At 42.3% G+C, this 21913-nt stretch overlaps 1 protein-coding gene across 9 annotated transcripts in view; it reads left to right on the forward strand.

Annotated features, from left to right (window-relative positions):
* The first annotated feature begins 14563 nt into the window (after positions 1-14563).
* The window catches only part of NECAB1 (N-terminal EF-hand calcium binding protein 1), a 94415-nt gene continuing 87065 nt past the window's right edge, over positions 14564-21913 (forward strand). For 3 of the 9 annotated variants that reach the window (XM_080580751.1, XM_080580752.1, XM_080580747.1), the window contains exons 1-2: positions 14570-14750; positions 18470-18494. In XM_080580751.1, coding sequence (XP_080436877.1) covers positions 14709-14750; positions 18470-18494 — 67 coding nt within the window. In that variant the 5' untranslated portion in view covers positions 14570-14708. Of the gene's footprint in view, positions 14773-18469; positions 18495-21913 lie in introns of all 9 variants that reach the window. The other 6 variants (XM_080580749.1, XM_080580754.1, XM_080580753.1 and 3 more) reach the window with 4 other exon arrangements.

Consider the following 21913-nt stretch of genomic DNA (forward strand, 5'->3'; position numbering starts at 1 on the left):
ACCATATTTATACTTTTAAATATAAATTAGAGATTTGTAAACTCTGTTTTCAAAAAAAGGTGAAATAAGTACCTTGTTCCTTCTAAATTTTAAGGGAGAATGATCTGAGTATTTGTCAATGTAATTTTAATGTATTACAAATCTCGTCAAATGCATTATTCACAAGCATGTTTGATTATTTACTTGTCTAGTTCTGAGCAAACACTCTAATGTGGAAAGTTGGAAAGATTACTCAAATATTCCATTCAACATCTCTGGTTGAGAGCCAGAATAAGGCACATTTGCTGAAAATATGCTGTTCTAGCACTTTAATTAGGACAGACTGGAGAAAATTCCCTAAAGCTTTCACTTAGACAGTATTAAGCTGCAGTGTAACAAATAAAATCTAAATTAAAAGAAGAGCAATCCTCCCACGGCAGATTAGAGTTTAGATGGAAGACCAGAGCATTCCTGCAGCCTGGGTCATTCTGCTCTTAAGCTGAAAACAGCTTGATTTCATATGCTTTTTACAGCAAAACTACAACAGAGACGAGCAAAAATAACTGATATCCAAGATTTGAGTAGACTACAAGAAAAATCTGAGAACCACATGCTCTTCAGAGACTTGATAGTGTGGCCCATAAGCGGCAGAGAGCTTGTTTCTGTGGCTGGGGGACAGCTGGATACTTCCCAAGGGACAAAGTTCAGTACAAGCCCATACGCTGCAGTGGCACCCCACAGGCAGGACGGACCTAGCCCAAATTCCATTGATTATTTGTGACCAAGTTGGTGTACGGCTGTTGAGCTCAGCCTGCAAGCTATCCAGTCTCTTGCTGTTGCAGATGCTGTCATCCAGACCCTACATTTCTGTCCTTATTTCTAGACCCTCAATATTTCTGTCCAAACTTCTCTAGTGCAATCTGCAGCAGATGGGAGCACAATTCCTACGGCTGCAGCCTGTGCTGTACCTGATCTGTAGTTTAATGGTGTTCAGCAGCCCAGCTGTTAATCCCCTGCTTTTCAGGAACACGATATGTATATTTGTTTATCCTCACACTGATACTCATGAATATAAAAGCAAGAGTGAAGGGAACAAAAGGAAACCATTAAAGTAGAAATAAAAATGAGACTCATGGGAACTCTGATTTCTAGTTAGAAACACTGCACATCATTTTATTATCATTTTAGCTCATGGAGGTTAATAGAAAATGAGATCAAAGGCAGCATGTGTTTACCAATGGTAGATCATGCCAGACTAAGCTTCTTTGATGTGCAAACAGATCTGCATAGGGAATGCAGATCTCATCTATCTGAACTTTAGGAAAACATTTAATACAATGCCGCATGGGACCATGTCTGCTAGAAGAATGGGAAAGGAACTCATAAAAGAACTATAAAAGCGAATGTGGTTTGGAAGAGGAAAAATGACAATCTGATTCTGCTGAAAGGAAAATAACTATACTGGAAGGAGGTTAGTGGTAGAGATCCCTAAGGATTTGTAGTGGGTTCACTCATCTATAACAGTACTTCTCCTGTGTAGAGGTGCCTGGGTTATTATTTAGCAGATACTCTAGGGCTGCTCAGCAAACAAATGCAATGCTGGCTTGGACCCTGGGCTGTGTCACCCAGCCATGGGAGCTGGAATAGCAAGCCCCTTCCCTTCCTCCCTGGGGAATCCTCACCTGGGCTGCAAGTGCTCTGTGGAGTGCTTCTGTACCCAGCAAGTGCAGGAGTGGCAATGCTTCCCGCTGTCCTCAAACATGGACATTTTCAGAAGAGCTCCACAGGACTGCACAAACACAGCAAAACCTATTGTCCTAAATCCAGCTGATAGCACTGCTAGGTCAACTTTGAATTGATAAAGAAAATTGGTTCCTGTGTTGGATGGAGGCTAATAATGAACACAGAGATACGGCTTTCATTCTTACCCTCAAAACTTTATTTCTAATTAAGATTACAGATGTGACAAAACAGCAGACTGCAGTATCATTCAGGAGTAATGGAGGACCTTAGGGCATGGAGTCACAGCAGTGCAATGAATTTCCATCAAATATATTGTAAAATCATGTCCTTTGGACCTACACCAGGATTTTTGTTACAGACCAGGAATTCATCTTTTGGGATGCATATTTAAAGAGGCAAAGATACCTAGAAAGTATTGTCTGAGCTACTTCTAGCAAAGAGGAAGAAACATGGAAAGGCATTTTCCGTGTAAGCTCTTTCTGGAAGATAGCATAAAATCCTTGTCCCTTGCTTTAAAAAAGAGGAGCAAACCTGAACCAGTGCAGAGAATACAGACAGGACAAGAGAGCTGACAGCTTCTCTTAATGAGAGGAACACTCAAGCATCTAGCTTGGTTAGTCCAGCAAAATCAAGGTTGGAAGAAGAAGCAATTATTCTCTGTAAAACTATCAAGACCAAACTTCAGCAAGGAAAAAGACTTTTTAGCTGACATGGTAATATATGGGTATAAACTGGCCATGAATATGTTTAGGCTAGAAAACAGGGAAAGATTTCCAACCATCAACAAGCCAGGTTGTCTCCAAGTAGAGGCAAATAAAAGCTTATGCAATTTCAGGACAGCATGTAATCAGCATATAAAAGTCCCACCTTGAACACTGCCATGCTAGAGGAGGAAAAAGAAGCCATAAGGTATTTCTAATTTGCAGCTGGCCACATAGAAACCCAAGGAAGACCAAAATTTCTGACGGTAAGTTAAACCACCTCTTCTCTTCTTAAGGAGAGAAGATCCTCTCTAAGCACAGGTTACTACATTGAAATTAAAAAGCCATTCCTACACCCAAATAGGCAATTTCTTTGCTCTGCAGTTATAAGCGAAATTGGAATCAAAAACTCAGTTTAGCCCCTGTAGACTCAGCTGCTGCTAGTCCTAAAAAAAAAAAAAAGAACAGCCTGAAGAGCTGAAGAGCAAGGAGACGATGCTAAGTAACTTCAGCCAACATTCAGATCCAACCTAAGCTGAACCACAGTAGCACAGGATATGTTAATAAAATAAATAGTGGTTCAGGAGAAAAAAAAAAAAAAAAGCAGGTTGTCACAATGACAACACTTGATCTCCCTGCACACCAAGCAAGGATCCTGCTGACCTGAAACTTTGGTCATATATCTGTCTGTGAAGGATTCTCTTAACAAAGCACTTGAAGTATTGCTCAGGAGTGTACCATTTAATTTGTGCTTTCTTGCCTGTGGTTGATTACAGAATCATTAAGGCTGTAAAAGCCCCTTAAGATCATCAAGTCCAAGCATCAGCACTTCCAAGTCAACCACTAAACCATGTCCCTAAGCACCACATCCACACATCTCTTAAATAACCCCAGAGAAGGGGACTCCACTACTTCCCTGGGCAGCTCATTCCAATGCATAATCATCCTTTCTGTGAAGAAATTCTTCCTAATGTCCAATCCAAACCTCCCCTGGTGCAACTTGAGGCTGTTTCCTCATGTCCTATCAGTTGTCACCTGAGAAAGGAAACCAACTCCCTCCTCACTGCAACCTCCTCTCACGCAGTTATAATAGAGAGCGATGAGGTCTCCCCTCCTCTTCTCCATATTAAACAATCCCAATTCCCTCAGTCAATCCTTGTAACTCTTGTTTTCCAGTCTCTTCACCAGCTTCGTTGCACTTCTCTGAACGCGTCCCACTAACTCAGTATCTTTCTTGTAGTGAAGGGCCCCAAAATGATGACAAGTTGTTTCACTTTTGATAAATTCCCAATCCACAAAACCTTCCAAGTTTTGTGCAGACCACAAGATGGCACAGCTGTAGTAGCTATATGTAACTGAATGAATCAGGCCGGCATTAACAGATTACAATTAAATATTGACACAGTATTTGATACCAATTAGAGATAGATGAGGGGAGGGGAGCAAAATATATCTTGTTTTGATGAAAAAGCTCTTATTTCTAATTGAAGAGCAATGTTCTTTGAGCCCTTAAACTACAGAGAAATCTGAAATCTTTTATTTTCAATAACCATCTACTTATATATTTACAAAACATTTCAAAGCAGAAAGGATTTTTGAACAAGAAAACCAGTCTCATTTAAAATGTGATAGAATCCTGCGACTTTAGATTATTTTTGGTGGAATGTTACAATGACTATGACATGGCTTTTTAGTGATATATTTTTTAAAAACTACAAAATTCTTTAATACCAACAACTCTTGCTCTCCCATAGACAACTCCATTTGCAACTACTTTCCATTTCTGAATAGCAAAAGAATTTGAGAGGAATCCCTAATTCAGTGTCAGAAACCAATGAAATTTTGAAAACAGTTTTTCTATAAAACAATCCACAAGGCAATGAATACACTCTATGAGACAACAGTATTACTAACATGGGTTTATGGGATATAAATGCACTGCTCTGAATGACCCAGAAAATATTATGGAAATTTAACCCAGTCATTACTCCAGCAATGTATCTCAGGGAACTGGATGGTGTAGGTTTATTATCTCTAGCATATGTCTTTTATTATCTCCCTAACAAATGAAGAGATGATTGGAGGTAAAGAGAATCAGAAATATGTTGAGGACTATGCAAGGAGGTGGAATTTCATTATACTTATATTGTTCTTTTTAATATTATTGGGGTGGTTTGTACCATTCACCAGCTATTTTTGCCATCTGTCCTGTACTTGTTCGGTATTTAGCATAATAGGGTGATGATTCCTGATTAAGATTTCTAGGAGTGTCTGCAATAAAAATATTAACTTTTCATCCATTTATATACTATCATATTCATTGCTAATTGTCACAAATGCCAGAGATTTGGAGAGGTCCCATTATGGCAAAATAATTGAATTCTAAGTATAAACTCATTAAATATCAATATATGTTCATCATAAATGTCTATATCCAGTCATCTAATCTTTATCCAAAGTGGAGGAATATAGCAACTTTATTAGTCAGGTCCTCCTGTAGAAAATCAGAATTCTGTCTAGCATCCAAATGAAAAACTCTCCTTTCCAAAGTTGCTGCATTTCATCTAGGGAAACCATTCTCTGCCTTGGAAAGTGAGATGATTCTTGAAAGGCTACATTTTTTAAAATGAGATCTGAAACTTTAATTATGGAATTTTTCATTTGGGTTGACAGTCTCCCTTATTTTAACTGGAAAATGCCTGTGACTGTTATTGCTGTGCCTGGCATGATATTTGTAAGTATTATCCTAGTATAAGAATATGAGTCATTGACATTCATTGGTAATCATGGATACAATTTTCAGAACAACCTGAGGGATCTGAACAAATAATGCTCTTCCCCCTCTGGGTCTTCCCATATTTGTGTCATTTTCATGCATGGCAGCATTATATCTACTTTAGGGCTTAATCCTCCAAACAGAGGATGCAGTTCCAGGAATCCCGTAATGATGTGGGGGGCTGAGTCTTCAGATTAAAATCTTTCCCAGGGAAGCAATGCACACTTAAAGCTCTGAAGAAGAAGGGTAAGGGTAAGGATAAGAGTAAGGGTAAGGGTGAGGGGAGAAGGGTAAGGGGAGAAGGGTAAGGGTAAGGGGTAAGAGTGGGAAGGGTAGGGAAGAGTAAGAGTAAGAGAGGGAAGGGAAGGGAAGGGAAGGGAAGGGAAGGGAAGGGAAGGGAAGGGAAGGGAAGGGAAGGGAAGGGAAGGGAAGGGAAGGGAAGGGAAGGGAAGGGAAGGGAAGGGAAGGGAAGGGAAGGGAAGGGAAGGGAAGGGAAGGGAAGGGAAGGGAAGGGAAGGGAAGGGAAGGGAAGGGAAGGGAAGGGAAGGGAAGGGAAGGGAAGGGAAGGGAAGGGAAGGGAAGGGAAGGGAAGGGAAGGGAAGGGAAGGGAAGGGAAGGGAAGGGAAGGGAAGGGAAGGGAAGGGAAGGGAAGGGAAGGGAAGGGAAGGGAAGGGAAGGGAAGGGAAGGGAAGGGAAGGGAAGGGAAGGGAAGGGAAGGGAAGGGAAGGGAAGGGAAGGGAAGGGAAGGGAAGGGAAGGGAAGGGAAGGGAAGGGAAGGGAAGGGAAGGGAAGGGGAAATACTGGTTGATTCCTAGCAGTCTCATGCTAACTGAAATGAAAGGAGCTAACTTCTTATCTTGTACCATTAGATCCTGTAATCACACCAGCAGCATTGCTTCAGGGCACTCTCCAGAGATCAACAAACTGACACCAAAGGATATAATTATTCTTTTCTTATATTAATGTAACTCAGAACTGAAACAGACTGAAGAATTATAACCTATTTAGTTTTTAACTGAGGATAAGAGAGTCTATAAAATTTCAGAGGATAAGTATCCCATGTAGAAAACTCATTCTTGCAATTCCCATTAATTTTAATGGCATTTGTACAATCAGTCCCTGAATGCTAAAAATGTCTCTCACAGTGAAACACATGCAGTGTCACTGTTGTTTTGTTGCATCCTCTGACGATTAAGTTTGTGTATTTTGGCCTCTGTAGAGAACACACATCCTCAGGTCTTCTTTACGGTTCCCTGCTAGCACCGCAGAAGGAGCACGCTTTGAGATCATATATCTGTAGAATTCTGTTTTCCTGCCCCTACCCTTCTGTGTGTTTATAAACAGTGATGAGATTCCCCCTTGAGCCTTTTCTCCCCAGGTAGACCAGTCCCAGCTCTCCCAGCCTTTCCAGGCGAGCTGGAGGCCAGTCACTAGTGGTGTACCCAGGTATCGGGGTCAGTACCATTTAACGTCTTCATTAATGACCTGGATGATGGGACAGGGTAATTCCTGCTCCAGAGGGCTCCTAAGCACACCAGTGCCACTAAACTAGTGGTCTAGGACCTTACAGAAAGTCTGCCATATGGCCAGGACTGTAACCTGGTTATTTTGGTGTTGGGCTAGCGTGGTAGCATTGAACCACCCTTCACGGGCCCAGCTCTGGGATAAATACAGCATTAGTGGGATGTGTTTCTGCAAATTATTTACTGTTATTTTCAATCTCAAATTCCATCTGTAAGTAGAATCTCTCTGGGAATAATTTATGTATAATTTCTCCAAAGAAGCATGATATGCAGAAACAGGCCAAAACTTTGACTTTCATTACTAGAAATTATCTTGAATTCTAACCCAGAGTTGCAGTTGGGTAGAAATTTACCCAGGACACTAATTTCTCCAAAGCTGAACTCTGTTTGGATTAAAGATTGTGTTTCTGTCATTTAGCTGAACTGAAACATATATTTCTTCAAGTAGACACCTATTAATTGTACTCATTATTGTTAAAATCAGCAGCAGAGAACATCACACCCTAATTGCACCCCCTTCTTTTTGTGTCTTTTGTTGCATTATTCTCCTTAGCCTAGAATTGAATGTGATAACAGTTGGGGAGCAAGCAGAGCACTTGTCACCAAACACTCTGGCAGTATAAAGTTGCTAGAGATTTTTTTTGAAATAAAATGGCTCCTTATCTGCTTTTTACTGAAAAAAAAAAAATCAGTCGCTGGAAAAAGATAAAAAATAAAAATCCTTTGAAGGCAAAACAGAGTGTCAGCTACCACTGTAATAGCAGGATCACAAACATCAGTCTTAAGATATTGAAGAGCTCTTGGCTTTACTTCAGGTAAGAATTACCACAGGACATGCCACCAGGCTGTGAGCATTGCCCGCTGGGGGGGAAGGAGAGGGGTCTGCCAGCAAGCACTGAGCTCTAAGCGTGATTGTAAGGGATGAAATCACTGAGCTGGAAGAAGCCAGGTGGCTGTTCCTGGCTGCAGAATATCAACAACTGCCGGGGGAGATCAGGCTGAAAAGCAAGGAAAAGAGCTGGCATCCTCGCATCAGGTACTGCTTCATGGGAGCTGTGTACCTCATGAGCAGAGGCAGCCTGGCAAAGGTAGAGGGAAAATTCTTCATTTCACAAAACCACAGTAATAATGCTATATTGCTAAAAATATTCCCAATTTTCTCAAATCCAGCTAGAGAATTGTATTTGAGAAACCCAGATGCATGACCTTGCTGTTAGATTAATGTATTTAAAGCAGTGTTGCATATGAAGGATGATGGCTTGCACCTAGTAAAATATCTGGGCACCAAAGGCAGAAGTTACGCACCAACGCTTTGCCAAAGTCCAAAAACAAGCTGACATGTAAATCCAGAAGCAAGACAACCTTTTGCTTGTCTCACACAACAACATGGTAATATCAGAGCACACCAACTGCACGCCAAAAAAGTGGTGGTTCAAGCACACCTAGAAAAACCCTGTCTCCGTTCCTGCTCACCCCAAGGAGACTCACCTTGCTCTCGCCTCCTGAAAAATAGCCTGTGCTGAAGGTAACCTGCCTTTGAAAGTTTCCAGTGTAAGCAGTCATGGATAAATGAATCCAAAATTCACAGATGCTCAGAGGACAAGCAGAGTGTGACTTTGTGTCATAGTTCTTACACATCGACCCAGATTGCTGTATTGCACATTAAACATCTTCTGTAGCAGTGGGCATTTACCATTACAAGTGGTACCAGCAGTGGTCCAGTTGCTCCAGCCTAATCTTCACACCTGCGTGCTGAAATTCAGAAGCCAATGAGGCATAGCTGTCAGTTGTTCTGTTCTCCTGTTACCTACTGCCTGACTTCTCTTCCTTTCCTCCCAGCTTCCAGAAGCCCAGGAGTCCAGCTGCCTGGCCAGAAAGCTGTGCATGGTGGGGTGAGACCACCTCACCCCCTGGCCAGGTATGGCATGGCTTGGGCTTGCTGAACACACACAGGTGAGAAAGATGTGCCATTCCCAGGAGAGCTGCCCTGTCCCTGGGTCTGCTGCCTGAGACCATCAACACAGATGCATGTGCAGCAGTCTCCAAAAGAAGTACTCCTCTTTTGCTAGTTTGAATTCAGTAAGCTATTCTCTTTTAAATATCCCTCTGCTCCAGCCTGAAAAAATGGAGCCTTAGAAGCAGGCATTTAATGACAGGTCACTTTCTATGCTTGCATCACACTGAAACGAAGACCTACATTTTAAGCTGAACTTGCTGTTCAACTACGATAGCTTACACCATTTTTTTGTGTCTGTGTACATATACACGATATGTGCTTACTTCTGGCCCAAGCATGAAGCAGAAAGCCTGGCATTTTTCTCAGTGACAATTCTCAAACACTTTTTCATTCAATACTGTTACTCATATGTGGGCATTGGTGGGATGGTGTATAGACATGGAGTAAGTGGGGAACTGTAGTTATTTACACAATTCAACAAATATCAGGCTCTTGAATAATTATCAGCCCTTTAAAATTGCTCTGTAGTCAATAGCTTGTTCAGATACACTCTGGAACAGGACCCTAATAGCTCGAATTAACCCGTTTGTGGAGACTCCTTACCTTCTTCAGCAAACTTCTTCAGTAAATAATTATTGACTAAAGTTTTGTGATACAGCTGGCCCTATGATCCCCCTTCTGAAGGAGAAAGGAGTTGAGGTTTATGGTCTGCTCAGGACCATTGCTTATATCTGAGTCTGACAAGTACTATGAACTGGATTCCTTTGGGTTTGGATTAAAAATTAAATTATCTCTAGTTGCAGACTGTCAATAGCTATTTCCTTCTACCTTTTTCCTTTTTTTTTTTTTTTTCCCTGGGAATGTTGCAAATACAAGGAATGAAAGTGATTCTCTTTCACTGTGCTGTTGTGCTGTTATGCTTCTGACTCTGTCATGTTTTGATCTTTTCCTTTGTTCCTTTTCTTAGATCTTTTAAGTAAATATCTGGCTTAGGCATCCAGCCACACAGCAGGCTACTTCTCAACATGAGCCATAGTCTCTGTTGGGTGCCCCATTACAGTCATTTTTATTGCACTGTTTGCTTCCAAAATGCTCCTGCAGGGCTGGTCATAAACAGAATGATGTGCATAGAGCAGTCAATGTGGTATATTAATTAACAACACATATCTTATGCATTGCACATGTCCCTAAAAAGTTGTCTAAAAGCTACCAAATTGTCTGGATGTTTGTCAAAGTGTGTGAAAATAATAAATAAATAAATAATATAAATAAATAAATAGATAAAAACATGTGTTTTACATCTTGTAATGAACAACCAATATTCCACGTACAATGATGCCCATGTAGTTTACCCAGGCACTTTTAGTGCACTGCTGTGCATTACTGAACCGGTAATACTGACTCAGTAATTACAACCTTTACTACATTTATATTTATACTGATCCTTTTCCATCCCAGGAGTATTTTGTGTCTCCTACAGATGGAAAGGAGGGGGCATAGAGCAAGACTAAGGTCTATAGCTGCTGCTCCAAAGTCTGCCCAAGATCCCAGGAGATCCCAAGCCTTGCATTTCCTGCTGGCGGTAAGTCAGTCAAAGGCACTGAACTGCTAAGAAAAAATGGTGTTGGGAACCTATGTGAAAACTGGATTGAATGAGTAGGCCGTCAGTGATTTTCCCAAACAGGTATAGGAAGAGCAGCAAATAAACAAGAGAAGATGAATAAGAAAAGCAAAATAATGTTACAGTGCAAGCTGTATGGTTTGCTCTTGCAGAAGCTCTTATCAACATGGAAAGCATCATCTCCCTGAATTCCCCATATTTAATTACGACTTTATGCTAAATTTCTTTCCCTGGTGAACTAGAAAAGAGCTCCAATACAGACAGCATTCATATTCACCCGCTGATGTACACCCTGCGTCCTACTTGTCTATGCTGGATTCCTGTTGCAGAGCACTGTGGCTGTGGTCCAGCTCGTGTTTGGGTTTCCTTTCCACCAAACAGTGGGCATGGGACCAGAGGGAAAGGAGTGGGCTGTGGGGCCAGGCTCAGGTCATGCCCCAGGAGGGATCACGGCAAAGTGAGCTCCTGGGGCTGGGAACTTTGGGGCAGTTTTCATCTGATGAACTAGACACTAGGTGGTTGACACATTTTGCCAGGCACACCATCACTGCTTTTGTGATTTAGTTCATTTATCCTTGCTGTCACTGGCACAGATCCACTGTGGAACGGGACTCACTTTTCCATCCTCACACTCACACCCACAGAAACATGGAGTTGTGAACACACTGGCTCCTCAGTGAGGTCAGGTTAGTCCATATTCAGGACACAAGGTGATGGAAAAGAAAGGTGGCTTCTAACATCCTCTGCTACTGCTCATATAACAAGCCACGGCCACACATATCATGAAATTTCTCTGTTGTTGTAGCTTGTTATAGACAAGAAAAGCCATGAGGGAGCACATGAGTAATCAAACCAGAGGCTGTCTGGGGGTTGGCCTATGGGGCACCAGACCAGGCATTCAGTCCAAGATGAAACAACATGTTTTCAGAGGTAGAGGGACATCGTATTGTGCTAACTCAGCTCTTTTGGTAAGTACCATCCCACTCCTACAGTCAAAAAAGGACCATAGAGGGGATCCATTTCCTTTGCTAGGGGCAAAGAGTGCCTTTCATTACAGACCCAGGGGCTACTGTAGCGTGGGAACTGCTCTTCTGTTGGAAAGGTTATATTTTGACATGAGGATTATATAGCGCTCTTCCTGACATTTAAAGGCAACACACATAGCTACCCATCACAGAGTGATTTAGAAACTGTATTAGAGAGTTAGACAGCTTACATTTCCTCAGTGTAAAGGAAGCTTTTATATTTATCTCAGTGCTGATGGCTCCTGCTGCATAGCCCGCTGCACACTAAGTGTAAGGTAGCTGTTGCTGCGGGTTTTCATGTGTTTGTTTTTCCAGATAAAAGGGCAAAATCATTAGGTACCGGCTGGCCACTTCTTTTCCTTTCACATGAGCGAAGATGCTGATACAGTAGGCTGGTTTTGAAATGAAAGTTTAATGATGCGGCACACAGCAAGAAAAAGAGGGAACAGCTTTATGCTTTATCCTCATACACACACAAAACAACTCCATTTCTTTTAATAGATTACCAACAGCACAGCTTTGTGGCTGCTTGTGGCTGCCCAAGTGACCAGATCATTGTGTGCTGACTTCTGCTTCTGATATTTCAGCAACCCACCACGCTACACAGCACCAACCACAGCTACACAGGCTGCATTGCCCCTGCCCTCCTCCCCATAGCATCTTGCTCAGAGATGGAGGGAATCACTGAATGCATTGGGGAAGCCAGTGAAATTCAGAGCTTTCGCCCTGCTTGCACTATTAAAATTGAGAAAATACTTCAAAAAATGTTAAAGTGGTATAGAAAGGTGTCATCAGTAAGTTATATGCCTACTCCACTCACAAATTTGTTTGCTAGTCTATACCCTAAAGATAAATGGTGTCTAACAATGATTACTCAAATAGTACTTCCACATTTCTATATCATGAAAAGGTGGGTTGCAAAGAAGTCGTTTTTTTTTTTTTCTTTCTTTCTTTTTTCTTTCTCTTTTTTTTTCTTTCTTTTTTTTTTTTTTTTTTAATAAAGGAAATAAGGCTTCCTTATATAATAAAAACCCTATAAGTTTCATTTGTTTGTTTTTCGTCTTGCTCTAAATGTCAATTTTTACCCTAAAAATTTCAGGAATGCATTTTTTTTTTCTCCCTGGTTTTAAGTATGTTTTCTCCAGACGGATATAAAATATGCACGGTAAATGTTAATATTAATCAAAGGGGAAATATATTATTTCTTCAAGAAATGTCCTTTCATTCCAAGATAGAAATTAAATATGCATCACTATTCCTCTTCTTCTAATAACACTTAACAAAAAAAAAAGCCCATACACAGTCTAGAGAAGTTTTTCCCTATCTCCATTCACAATCCTGGCTCTAGAGACAGCCTTCAGACTTTTTTCTTTTCTCTGTCTGGAAAGAAATGGCAATCTATACTTCTGTCATAAGAAGCAGATTAAATAAAAGCCTTTCAGTATTATTAAAAAGGCAAAAATAACCTGAGATGATTTTCCATCTCTTTCAAGCCATCTGTAGTAAGTGGGATACAAATTTCTCTCCCTGTGAAATGGCTTGTCTTTCCTTTTGGACGAATCTCTCCCTGTTATGTCAGATTTTCTTCTGAAACCTGAAAACAGAAGTGGAAGAAGCAGGAGCATCCGCACAGAGCGAGCCATGATAAAATAGCATTGAGACCCAGTCTCAAATTGACAGGAATGGTGAAAATTGAAGTTAAAGTTTTCAGCACATGGTGAATTCCCCCTTACATGAATAATGTCTCAGCATGTGCCTGAAATTACACAGGGGGAGTTTCCCCCGGAGATGTGCTCCCCATCAACCTGTTATCCTCCTCCTCCTTACCTGCCCTCACCCTGAACACCCACAGCTCCCCACTTGATCTGGCCAGACTGTGCTCCCAGGTGCCCCCTGCCCCAGTGCTCCCAGTGCTACCAGGTCCCCTCTGCCCCTGATTTTGGCCAGGCCATGTTGTGGGGCATATTGTAGTCAAGGACCTTATTTTCAAGCCTTTGTGCTTTTGTAGAACTCAGCTTATGTTTTCTCATGGTGTCTGTGTTGGAGAAGTAAGAATACACATAGTCCCGATTGCCTGTCTGTGCTGCCAAGACCCCAAAGGATGTTCAGTTTGGGGTCTTGTAACTGAGGTGAGACCTCCCCCAGGTGACCAGATCAGAGGGTAAAGCAGCCAGAATGATGGGGAAAGCAGAAAACCTGCCCTGACAAAGGAAGTCTGCAAGAACCACATTTCTTTCTTCAAGAAAAATCAGGTTTAGCCATGAAAGCACATTCAATACACAAAAATGCAGCTGTGGAGAACACGACAAGCTCTTCCCTGCAACCACAAGGGTGAGAAGAAGAAAGAGGTGTCCTTTGAGAGCAGCCAGGAAAACTGAGGGAAGACCTCCTAAACTGGAGCACACCACTTGGGGAGAGGTGTCCCAGGGCGGGCTTCCAAACAGAGGCCATTTGATCCCTTGAGGTCTTTGGGGGCAGTTTCTCTTTCTTTCCCTTTTTCTTTCTTTCTTTCTTTCTTTCTCTCTTTCTTTCTTTCTTTCTTTCTTTCTTTCTTTCTTTCTTTCTTTCTTTCTTTCTTTCTTTCTTTCTTTCTTTTCTTTCTTTCTTTCTTTCTTTCTTTCTTTCTTTCTTTCTTTCTTTCTTTCTTTCTTTCTTTCTTTTCTTTCTCCTTCTTTCTTTCTTTCTTTCTTCTTTCTTTCTTTCTTTCTTTCTTTCTTTCTTTCTTTCTTTCTTTCTTTCTTTCTTTCTCTTTCTTTCTTTCTCTTTCTTTCTTTCTCTTTCTTTCTTTCTTTCTTTCTCTTTCTCTTCTTTCTCTTTCTTTCTTTTCTTTCTTTCCCTTTTTCTTTCTTTCTTTTCTTTCTTTCTTTCTTTCTTTCTTTCTTTCTTTCTTCTTCTTTCTTTTCTTTCTTTCTTTCTTTCTTTCTTTCCTTTCTTTCTTTCTTTTCCTTCCTTCCTTCCTTTCTTTCTTCCTTTCTTTCTTCCTTTGCTTCCTTCCTTCCTTCCTTCCTTCCTTCCTTCCTTTCCTTCCTTCCTTCCTTTCCTTTCTTTCCTTTCTCTCTCTTTCTTTTCCTTCCTTCCTTTCTTTCTTCCTTTCTTTCTTCCTTTCCTTCCTTCCTTCCTTTCCTTTCTTTCCTTTCTCTCTCTTTCTCTCTTTCTCTCCGTCCCCTCTCTCCCAACGACTTGCCCCATAGCACGGAGGACGCACACGAGGACCCAGCCACCGACGGGCGGAGCCTGCGGCCCGGCCCCCCGGCAAAGCAGCCATCCCCGGGGCCGGGGGAGCGGCGGCGGGGCCGGGAGGGGGCCGGGGGTGCCGGGGCTGCCGCCCCCCTTCCCCTCCCGGCCCCGCCGCTCCGGGCGGTGGCGGCGGCTGCGGCGGGCGGATGGCGGCGGAGCTGGGCGCGGGGCTGCGCATCTTCCGCGATGTGAGTACGGGGCACAATTGCCGTCATGACCCCCAAAGGCAGCAATTGAAGGCGTTTGACGGATGAGGGTCTCTCTGTCTCTTTTTTTTTTTTTTTTTTTTTTTTTTTTTGCGGGGCTTTGATTTCCTCCTCAGGGTGGAAGGGGGTGAAGCCGGGAAAGGCTGTGTGTCTTTTCCTTTTCCTTTTCCTTTTTCCCTTTCCCTTCTCCTTTCTCTTTTCCTTTCTCTTCCCCCTTCTTTCCTCTTCTCTTTCTCCCTCTCCTTTCCCTTCTCACTCTTTCCCTTTCCCTTTCCCTTTCCCTTTCCCTTTCCCTTTCCCTTTCCCTTTCCCTTTCCCTTTCCCCTTCCCCTTATTCCTTTCCCTTTCCCCTTTTATTGCTTTCCTTTTCTGTTTCCTTTTCCCCTTTCCTTTCCTTTTTTCTTTTTTTTTTATGTCCAATATCTATGCTGGGGAATGAGTTTCCTTCCAACAGCATGCGTGTGTCAGGAGAGCAAGTTAGCAAGTTGGGGCTGGTTACGGGAGGCACTGGATGAAAACGCTGTCATTTTTCGAAATGCAGTGCTTGGATTTTTACTTCTTTTTTTTTTTCTGAGCTTTTCTCTAAAGAGTTTATCACCCTGCAGAAGTGTGGAGTTTTTTCCCAAAGTGTCCTGTTAGGCCCTGATGGATTTGAGATGCCCAGGGTCGATGTGCAGAGCGGCACTAAGCCCTCAGCCCTGTAAAAGGGAGCCGAGCAAGGCAGCAGCAGGAGCATTTGTCCATCGTGCCCCTCAGGGGTGCTGTGCTGGACCATCGCCAAGGGCTCAGCATCTCACAGGGTGCAGGCGCAATGGTTTTTGTCTAAGCTTGCCTTGTACAGAGCATTTTTTTGGTCCAATGCAAGTCCAGCATAAAAGGCAAACTCCAGCCCAACAATCTCTAAAGTATCCTCTGTCCTTCAGGAGTCTTAAAAATCTTATACAAGTGTACCTATGTACCTTCATACCGTTCACAGCCTACCAATAGCTCTGACCTAGTTCAGACCAACTCTTATACCAGGGTTAGTCCAGAACTTCAGCTGGAAAGGGCATGTTATGTATTAAAACTTGTCTTAAGGGCCCTCTGTCTAGATTTTTTATGTAATGCAACCACATTCACATCTCAAGGCTTTTCCCCAAATTATTTCAAACAGCATCTTACTTAAGCCATGTCTGCTCACCTACTGATTTCTCTAGCCTCTGTAAGAAAAAATTTAAAACGGACTCTTTGTTGACTTACTATTTCCATTCAAGTGTACAAGGAAAACACAGCCTTTTAGTCTCAATTATTTCTTTAAAGAGAGGCAGAAGAATTATAGGCATAGATTGAAAAGACAGAAGAGAAACAGGGTGCCATGAAAGAGTTAAAAAACCTGGAAGTGGAGCTTGCTCCCAGTTTAGTTCAATACACTGGGTTGGGAAGCTGCAGATGGGCAGAATATCTGACAAACTGAAAACTTATTTCACCCAACATAAAACATTTCATTCAAATCAAAATCACTTGTGTAATTTTAGCAATTTTTAAACCATTGTCAGGTTTTGATTTATGGATTTGTGCCATTCACAAAACTAGAAAAGGGATGGGGTTTGAGGGGCTACATCTGCACTTCTGCTCCTACACACAAAAGAAAAGCTTGAATGCTTGAATTGAAATCCCAGCTCTGCCTGCTTGAGAGCAGGGACTGGATGCTGAAGGCCCTTCCTCCTGTGGGAGCACACTCATATCACAGATACTCTGGGGTGTGCAGCTTTCTGACGACCCCTCATTGAATTACCTCCACCTGTAGAAACACTTAGACCAGTAGCAAGAGATTGCTGGTAGGGCTGCATGGAAAGGGCAAATGCTGAGGTCCTGGTCCCACTGGGAGTCAGGCAGAGACCTAGTGGGAATGAGCCCTGATTTGTAATGCAACCTCCTCCCTGCCTTTGTGTCAAAATTCCTACCAAGTGTCCAAACAATTTTAACGTTTCCATAGGATGGCAGTGTTATTTTTTCACCAAAAATATATTTATCCAGATTTTTTTGCCACCTTTAACCCTTATTTATGGGGCACTGCTAGTCAATTGAAGCTCCCAACCCTACACATCCATAAGATGGAGCAGCCAGCCCTCTTGTTCACGTAGGTGGCTTGCCCAAGGTGTGAGCTGCATCGCCTGGTGTGGCCGTAGTGGACGGTCTGGCTCTGCAAGGGCCATTGTTTCTTGTGGCACAAGCCACTCTTAATCCGTTAATAATGCTTGGGTCCATGCTGGGCATATTTATCACCTCTCAGAAGCGCATCTTGCCCTTTCTCATCAGAGATGCTTGCACATATGCCTAGCGTGGGCAGCTCAGCCCAGGCACTCCCCAGGTGAGGAGCAGGATCCAGCCCTAGCCCCTTTGATATGCATCTGCTGGGGCGCACCCACCGTTCCCTTTTGCCACATGTAATTGGGCAGAACAAAGCCCAGTCCTTTCCTTTAGATCTCACAGCATTAGTTTTCTCTGCTGTCTCCAAATATCACAAATCTCTCAATTTCCAGCTGGAAAAAAAAAACACAAAACAAAAACAAACAAACAACCCCCCCCCCCCAAAAAAAAAAAATTATGCCAAACCTTTCAGTGCTGTAGCTCTCTTTGCCATCCCTGCTCACATACAGCTGCTCCTCTGGAGCACCATGCAATCCTGGCAGGTGGGCACACTGCCGAGCACTCTTGACTTTTCCTTCGGGTGACAGGAAAGGAAAGAAGGTTGCTTGCCGGTGATAGGGGAGAATGACTAACAACAACCCCCCACAAAATCCAGCCAAACCATGAATCTAAGATGGTATTTTACGTGTTAAAGACTCTGGAAAGATTTTATTGTATTCTAATAAAAATGCTTTGAATGCTCTTTCTTTTGCTCTGCATTTAGTTTTTTGGCCAAATGGTTTTAGTTAGCATTAGGAGGAAATTTCCAGTCTAGAGTAAATATTTAAAAACTCTGAACAGTCCAATCCTCATGCTGAAAGCTGATTTATCTGAGAATACAGGGTGGGAAGGTGTCATCTCACTAAGTTATGTCATACTGCGCATGCCATAAACTGGGCCCAGTGCACAGTTCAGCTCAGAGGCCATAAATGAAATCATGGAAGTGGGTCACAGTTTTGCTGTTTCCTCCTGCTTTCCCTCTCCCCTTCTAAACCTTTTTTCTACTATCAGAGCAACCCGAGATTTGCTCCCACGCAGCTGACATCGCTGCCTCCCGCCCCCAGTCTGATCCCTTCGTGCCACCCAGCTCCTCTCGTGCCTTCTCCCCTTGCCTCCCCCACCCACCCAGGCCCCGCGTCTTTCTCACCATCTCGGATGCGCAGAAGCATCCTCACAGTTACCTCCCTCACTCTGCTTCCTTACACTGCTTCTCTCTACCCCAAGTCCAGAATCACCGTGGCCACACGGAATCAGGTTTTGTGCCTGGACATCACCCTCACAAGCTATATGCAAAACAGAAAATAAAGCTGTTTTTTTTTCTGGTCTTGTTTTTCTCTACACACAGCACAGGAGGAGTTAAAGAAAGCGATACTGTGAGAGAAGGATTGGAGGCATGCTAAGGGCTTTTCAGTTTTATGCAGTCTTGTGAAACATGGTGCAGCACTCAAACTGTTAATGCCCATTAAACACAGCATTGTGTGCTACTAACCCATGCTAAAAAAAAAGTGATTCCTCTCTCTCTTTTTATTTAGATACTGAGAAGAGCAGACAAGAATGGTAAGACTACTCACTTGTCTTCTCCCCTTCCTTTAGAAAAAATATTCATCATTGATACAGCCTCTCAAATCACACTTTAAACATCCTCACAAGAAAAACAGCCATCTCTCATGTCATTTGATGCTTTCTGTAGGCTCAGTGCAATGTATATCATCATGCACTGATCCTCCTGATGTGTTCCTTAAGGACAGATCTTTTGCTTTCACGATTTGGCATGTGTGTTTGATTTGCACTTTGGCTGCATGTGGGTGTTTTCTTAGCGACATTATGTTCCTAAGAAGTTTTGAAATATTTGGTAGTAGCTCCATCTTATTACTTTTTTAAAACACCAGAGGCCATATCCAGCAGTCACATTTGTGTTTCCTACATTTTGCATTTATATGTTTGTTCTGCATGTCAGCAGGCAGAGTAAAGCCTTGAATTCGACTTGTATATTTACAACACAGAGCTGTCATTTTGTGCCACGTCCCTACCAGAGAAATGACACCACTGCCACAGAGAGTGTGAGATGGAGTGTTATGAACTCTGCTGCTACCACAGAAGGGCTTACCCTATTACACAGATAACCAGAGACAGATCTTACAGGATAGGAAGGAAATACAAGCTCCCTGTTATTTATCCCTGCAATACCAAAGTACAGGACGAAGGTAGACATGACTTCCTGCAGAAGCACGTGCCGGACTTTGGTCTTCTCCTGAAACGCTGAACCCACAGCGCAGGGAGGTTTAACCCTGGTGAGGAACTCCCAGTCAGTCCTCAGAAATCAGTTATTGGGCAGTTTTGACAAAGTTCACCCCGGTGTTTGAAGGCACAACAAATGCCGTTGAGAACATAGAGAGGCTAGCTTTCCAGGAGGCTGCACTGGGCAGTGAGGGGCTACCAAGCAGCTTGGTGGTACAGCCAAGCCTGTGGAATAAGAGGGCAGTCCTACCCCACAGCCCACCTCTGACGGTGTGCCTGCTCCAGCTTGTGTGCAGCACCCGGCATTTCCCCATAAACCACGGCAGGCCCATCCAGAGAGCTCAGTGCTCTGTCCCAGCCCTGGTGGATCCACAGCACTTCAGTGGTGGGGACTTCCAGTCCTATTTCAGGTTACCCCCCGTTTATTACTTATACTTTACTACTAAAATAGGGGAAACAGTTCACACAGTCAGTGACAAACTTGCTTGTTCCAAAAGCCACATCAGCCCCAGAGACTTCAGTCACTGGAGTTCACAGCTATATATGGATGCTTTACAACATCTTATTGGGGGAAACGTGGCTGAGATCAACCACTTTACTTCAGTTAATTCGAGTCCATAAACTGGAAATGGTTTCAGCTCTTATGTGCTTAATTGTGTTTGCTCAACCATCAATTGCCTGTGGGACTTCCACTTTGCTAATCTAGCACTGCACAAGCTCCTGCCACATTATTAGGGAGCAGATTGGCTTTAAGGCTGGGATGTTAAGTAGCTTCTTAGAAAGGTTATTGGAAATTTGAACACATATCTAACGTGTTTGCACTGTTGTCAACACAGATAATTAACTCTTGTTAATTAATGGGATATTTACAATTTCAGTGTTACCTTTCTGTGCTACAGAAAAACAAGTATTGGCTTACAGTAACAAATACTAAGTTCCTGTCCCTGACACGATCTGTTAAGTTCTCCCATACACTTTTAATAGGACTCACTCAGAGCTGCCATATTCATTCTCCTGTGAGATTATAAAAGCAGCTAATCATTAAAAACCTTACTAGGTACTTGTTTGACAACAAGAAAATAATGCATTGAGAAAGTTGGATCGAACTGAAAGATGGGAGCATTATAAGAGAGAGTGTTCTTATCGTGGACTTACAGACTGTGAGATTTCAGGTTTGCCTTCCACAGCAAGGAAAAAATAAAATAAAATAAAATAAAATAAAATAAAATAAAATAAAATAAAATAAAATAAAATAAAATAAAATAAAATAAAATAAAATAAAATAAAATAAAATAAAATAAAATAAAATAAAAAAGAACTCCAGAGCCAAGAATTCTTGCTGATTTGTTGTTACTCAAACATATCACAATGATTTATGACAACTGGGCTTAAATGAGTAACTACTTTATCAAATAGTCATTCCCCCATTTAAAAGAAGCCATACAAGCTCTATTTCTTTGGTGGTGGTGGCTTCTTTCTCTGCCAGCCCAGGTACGTGTATCATTCTATTACCAGTCCGTTTCTGGAAATATCCACAGCTTTCTCAAGATGATCAGCTTCATAAACTCTATTTGTAGTTCATGGCTGAGCAGCTCCACTCGGTATGGATCAGATCAACACTTCTCCAGCAGCTGAAAAGGTCGTGTGATTTTCTTAGAGGGAGATCATGGCACACAAAAGGGATATCACATTTCTAAGAAATATATGGTTCATAATATTAACAAAAGCCACAGAAAACCCTGAGGTAAAAAAGCAATTTCATAAAGGTGAGATGTTGCACATCAACATTTTTATAAAAGGAGAAGTTTCGGTTTTGCATGTCAAAGTGAAGTTTTGGTCTGGTTTACTTTACACAACTCCATGTGTTCACAATGTGGATTTGAACAGAATTAATTTGGAAAAAAATCATCTAAAGGAAAGTTCTTCATTTAATTAATTTCTTTTGCTATTTAAAGCAAAATCAAACTCACTAAATTCCTTTCAAAAAGTAAAATCCTGTCCCCACCTAGCAGGGGGGAAGTACAGAAATATGCGAAACTGGAACTGCCAAATGCAGTCTTTCTTAGGCAAGGAAAAAAAAAAAAAAACAACTCTCATCTCACAGTCAGCAATGGTTGCCGCATGTGTGTGACCTTCTGATGTGCTAAGAGGGACCTGAGGCACCCCATGAGCCTTGCAGTGGTTTGCCAACAAATGAGACAATATAAGTTGGTAAAGGTCACCCTGGGGCCCCTCCTGCCCTTGCAGCTTTGATGTGCACCCTGCTTGCATGGCCTTCTACAATAATTCCTTCCTGTTAGCACAGGAAGGGAAATTCAGATATAGGCTCTCTTGCAAAAATCCTGTTGTGAACAGTCTGACTGTCAAAATGCCCGTGTCTCCCTTTGCCTGTGTCATGGGGGTCATTTCTGTTCCTGTCCTCCTGTGGGAAAAGGAGGTTGCTCTTGCCTTTTGGCAGTGTTTCTACTTTATTATCTCCAGCTTGTTTGTGATGGGAGCCTGGCTGCTTCAGATCTAGACCCATATGGAGGTGGAAAAAAAATGATCACAGGCCCAGCAGCATGTTATGCTCCACAAGTTATGAATTGATATTTATGGTCTTCTTCCAAATGTATAGCTCCCACCCCTAATCCCTTGGCTCAGCCCCGAGCAGGAGTTAACTCAAAGGGGCAGCTCTAATACAGCAGGCCCAGAGAAGATGGTTTGTATGCAGTTGTTGTCATTGATTTGCAAATACA

This window comes from Anser brachyrhynchus (assembly GCF_964034855.1).
Source record: "Anser brachyrhynchus genome assembly, chromosome: 2".
In the NCBI taxonomy this organism is placed as follows: Eukaryota; Metazoa; Chordata; class Aves; order Anseriformes; family Anatidae; genus Anser; species Anser brachyrhynchus.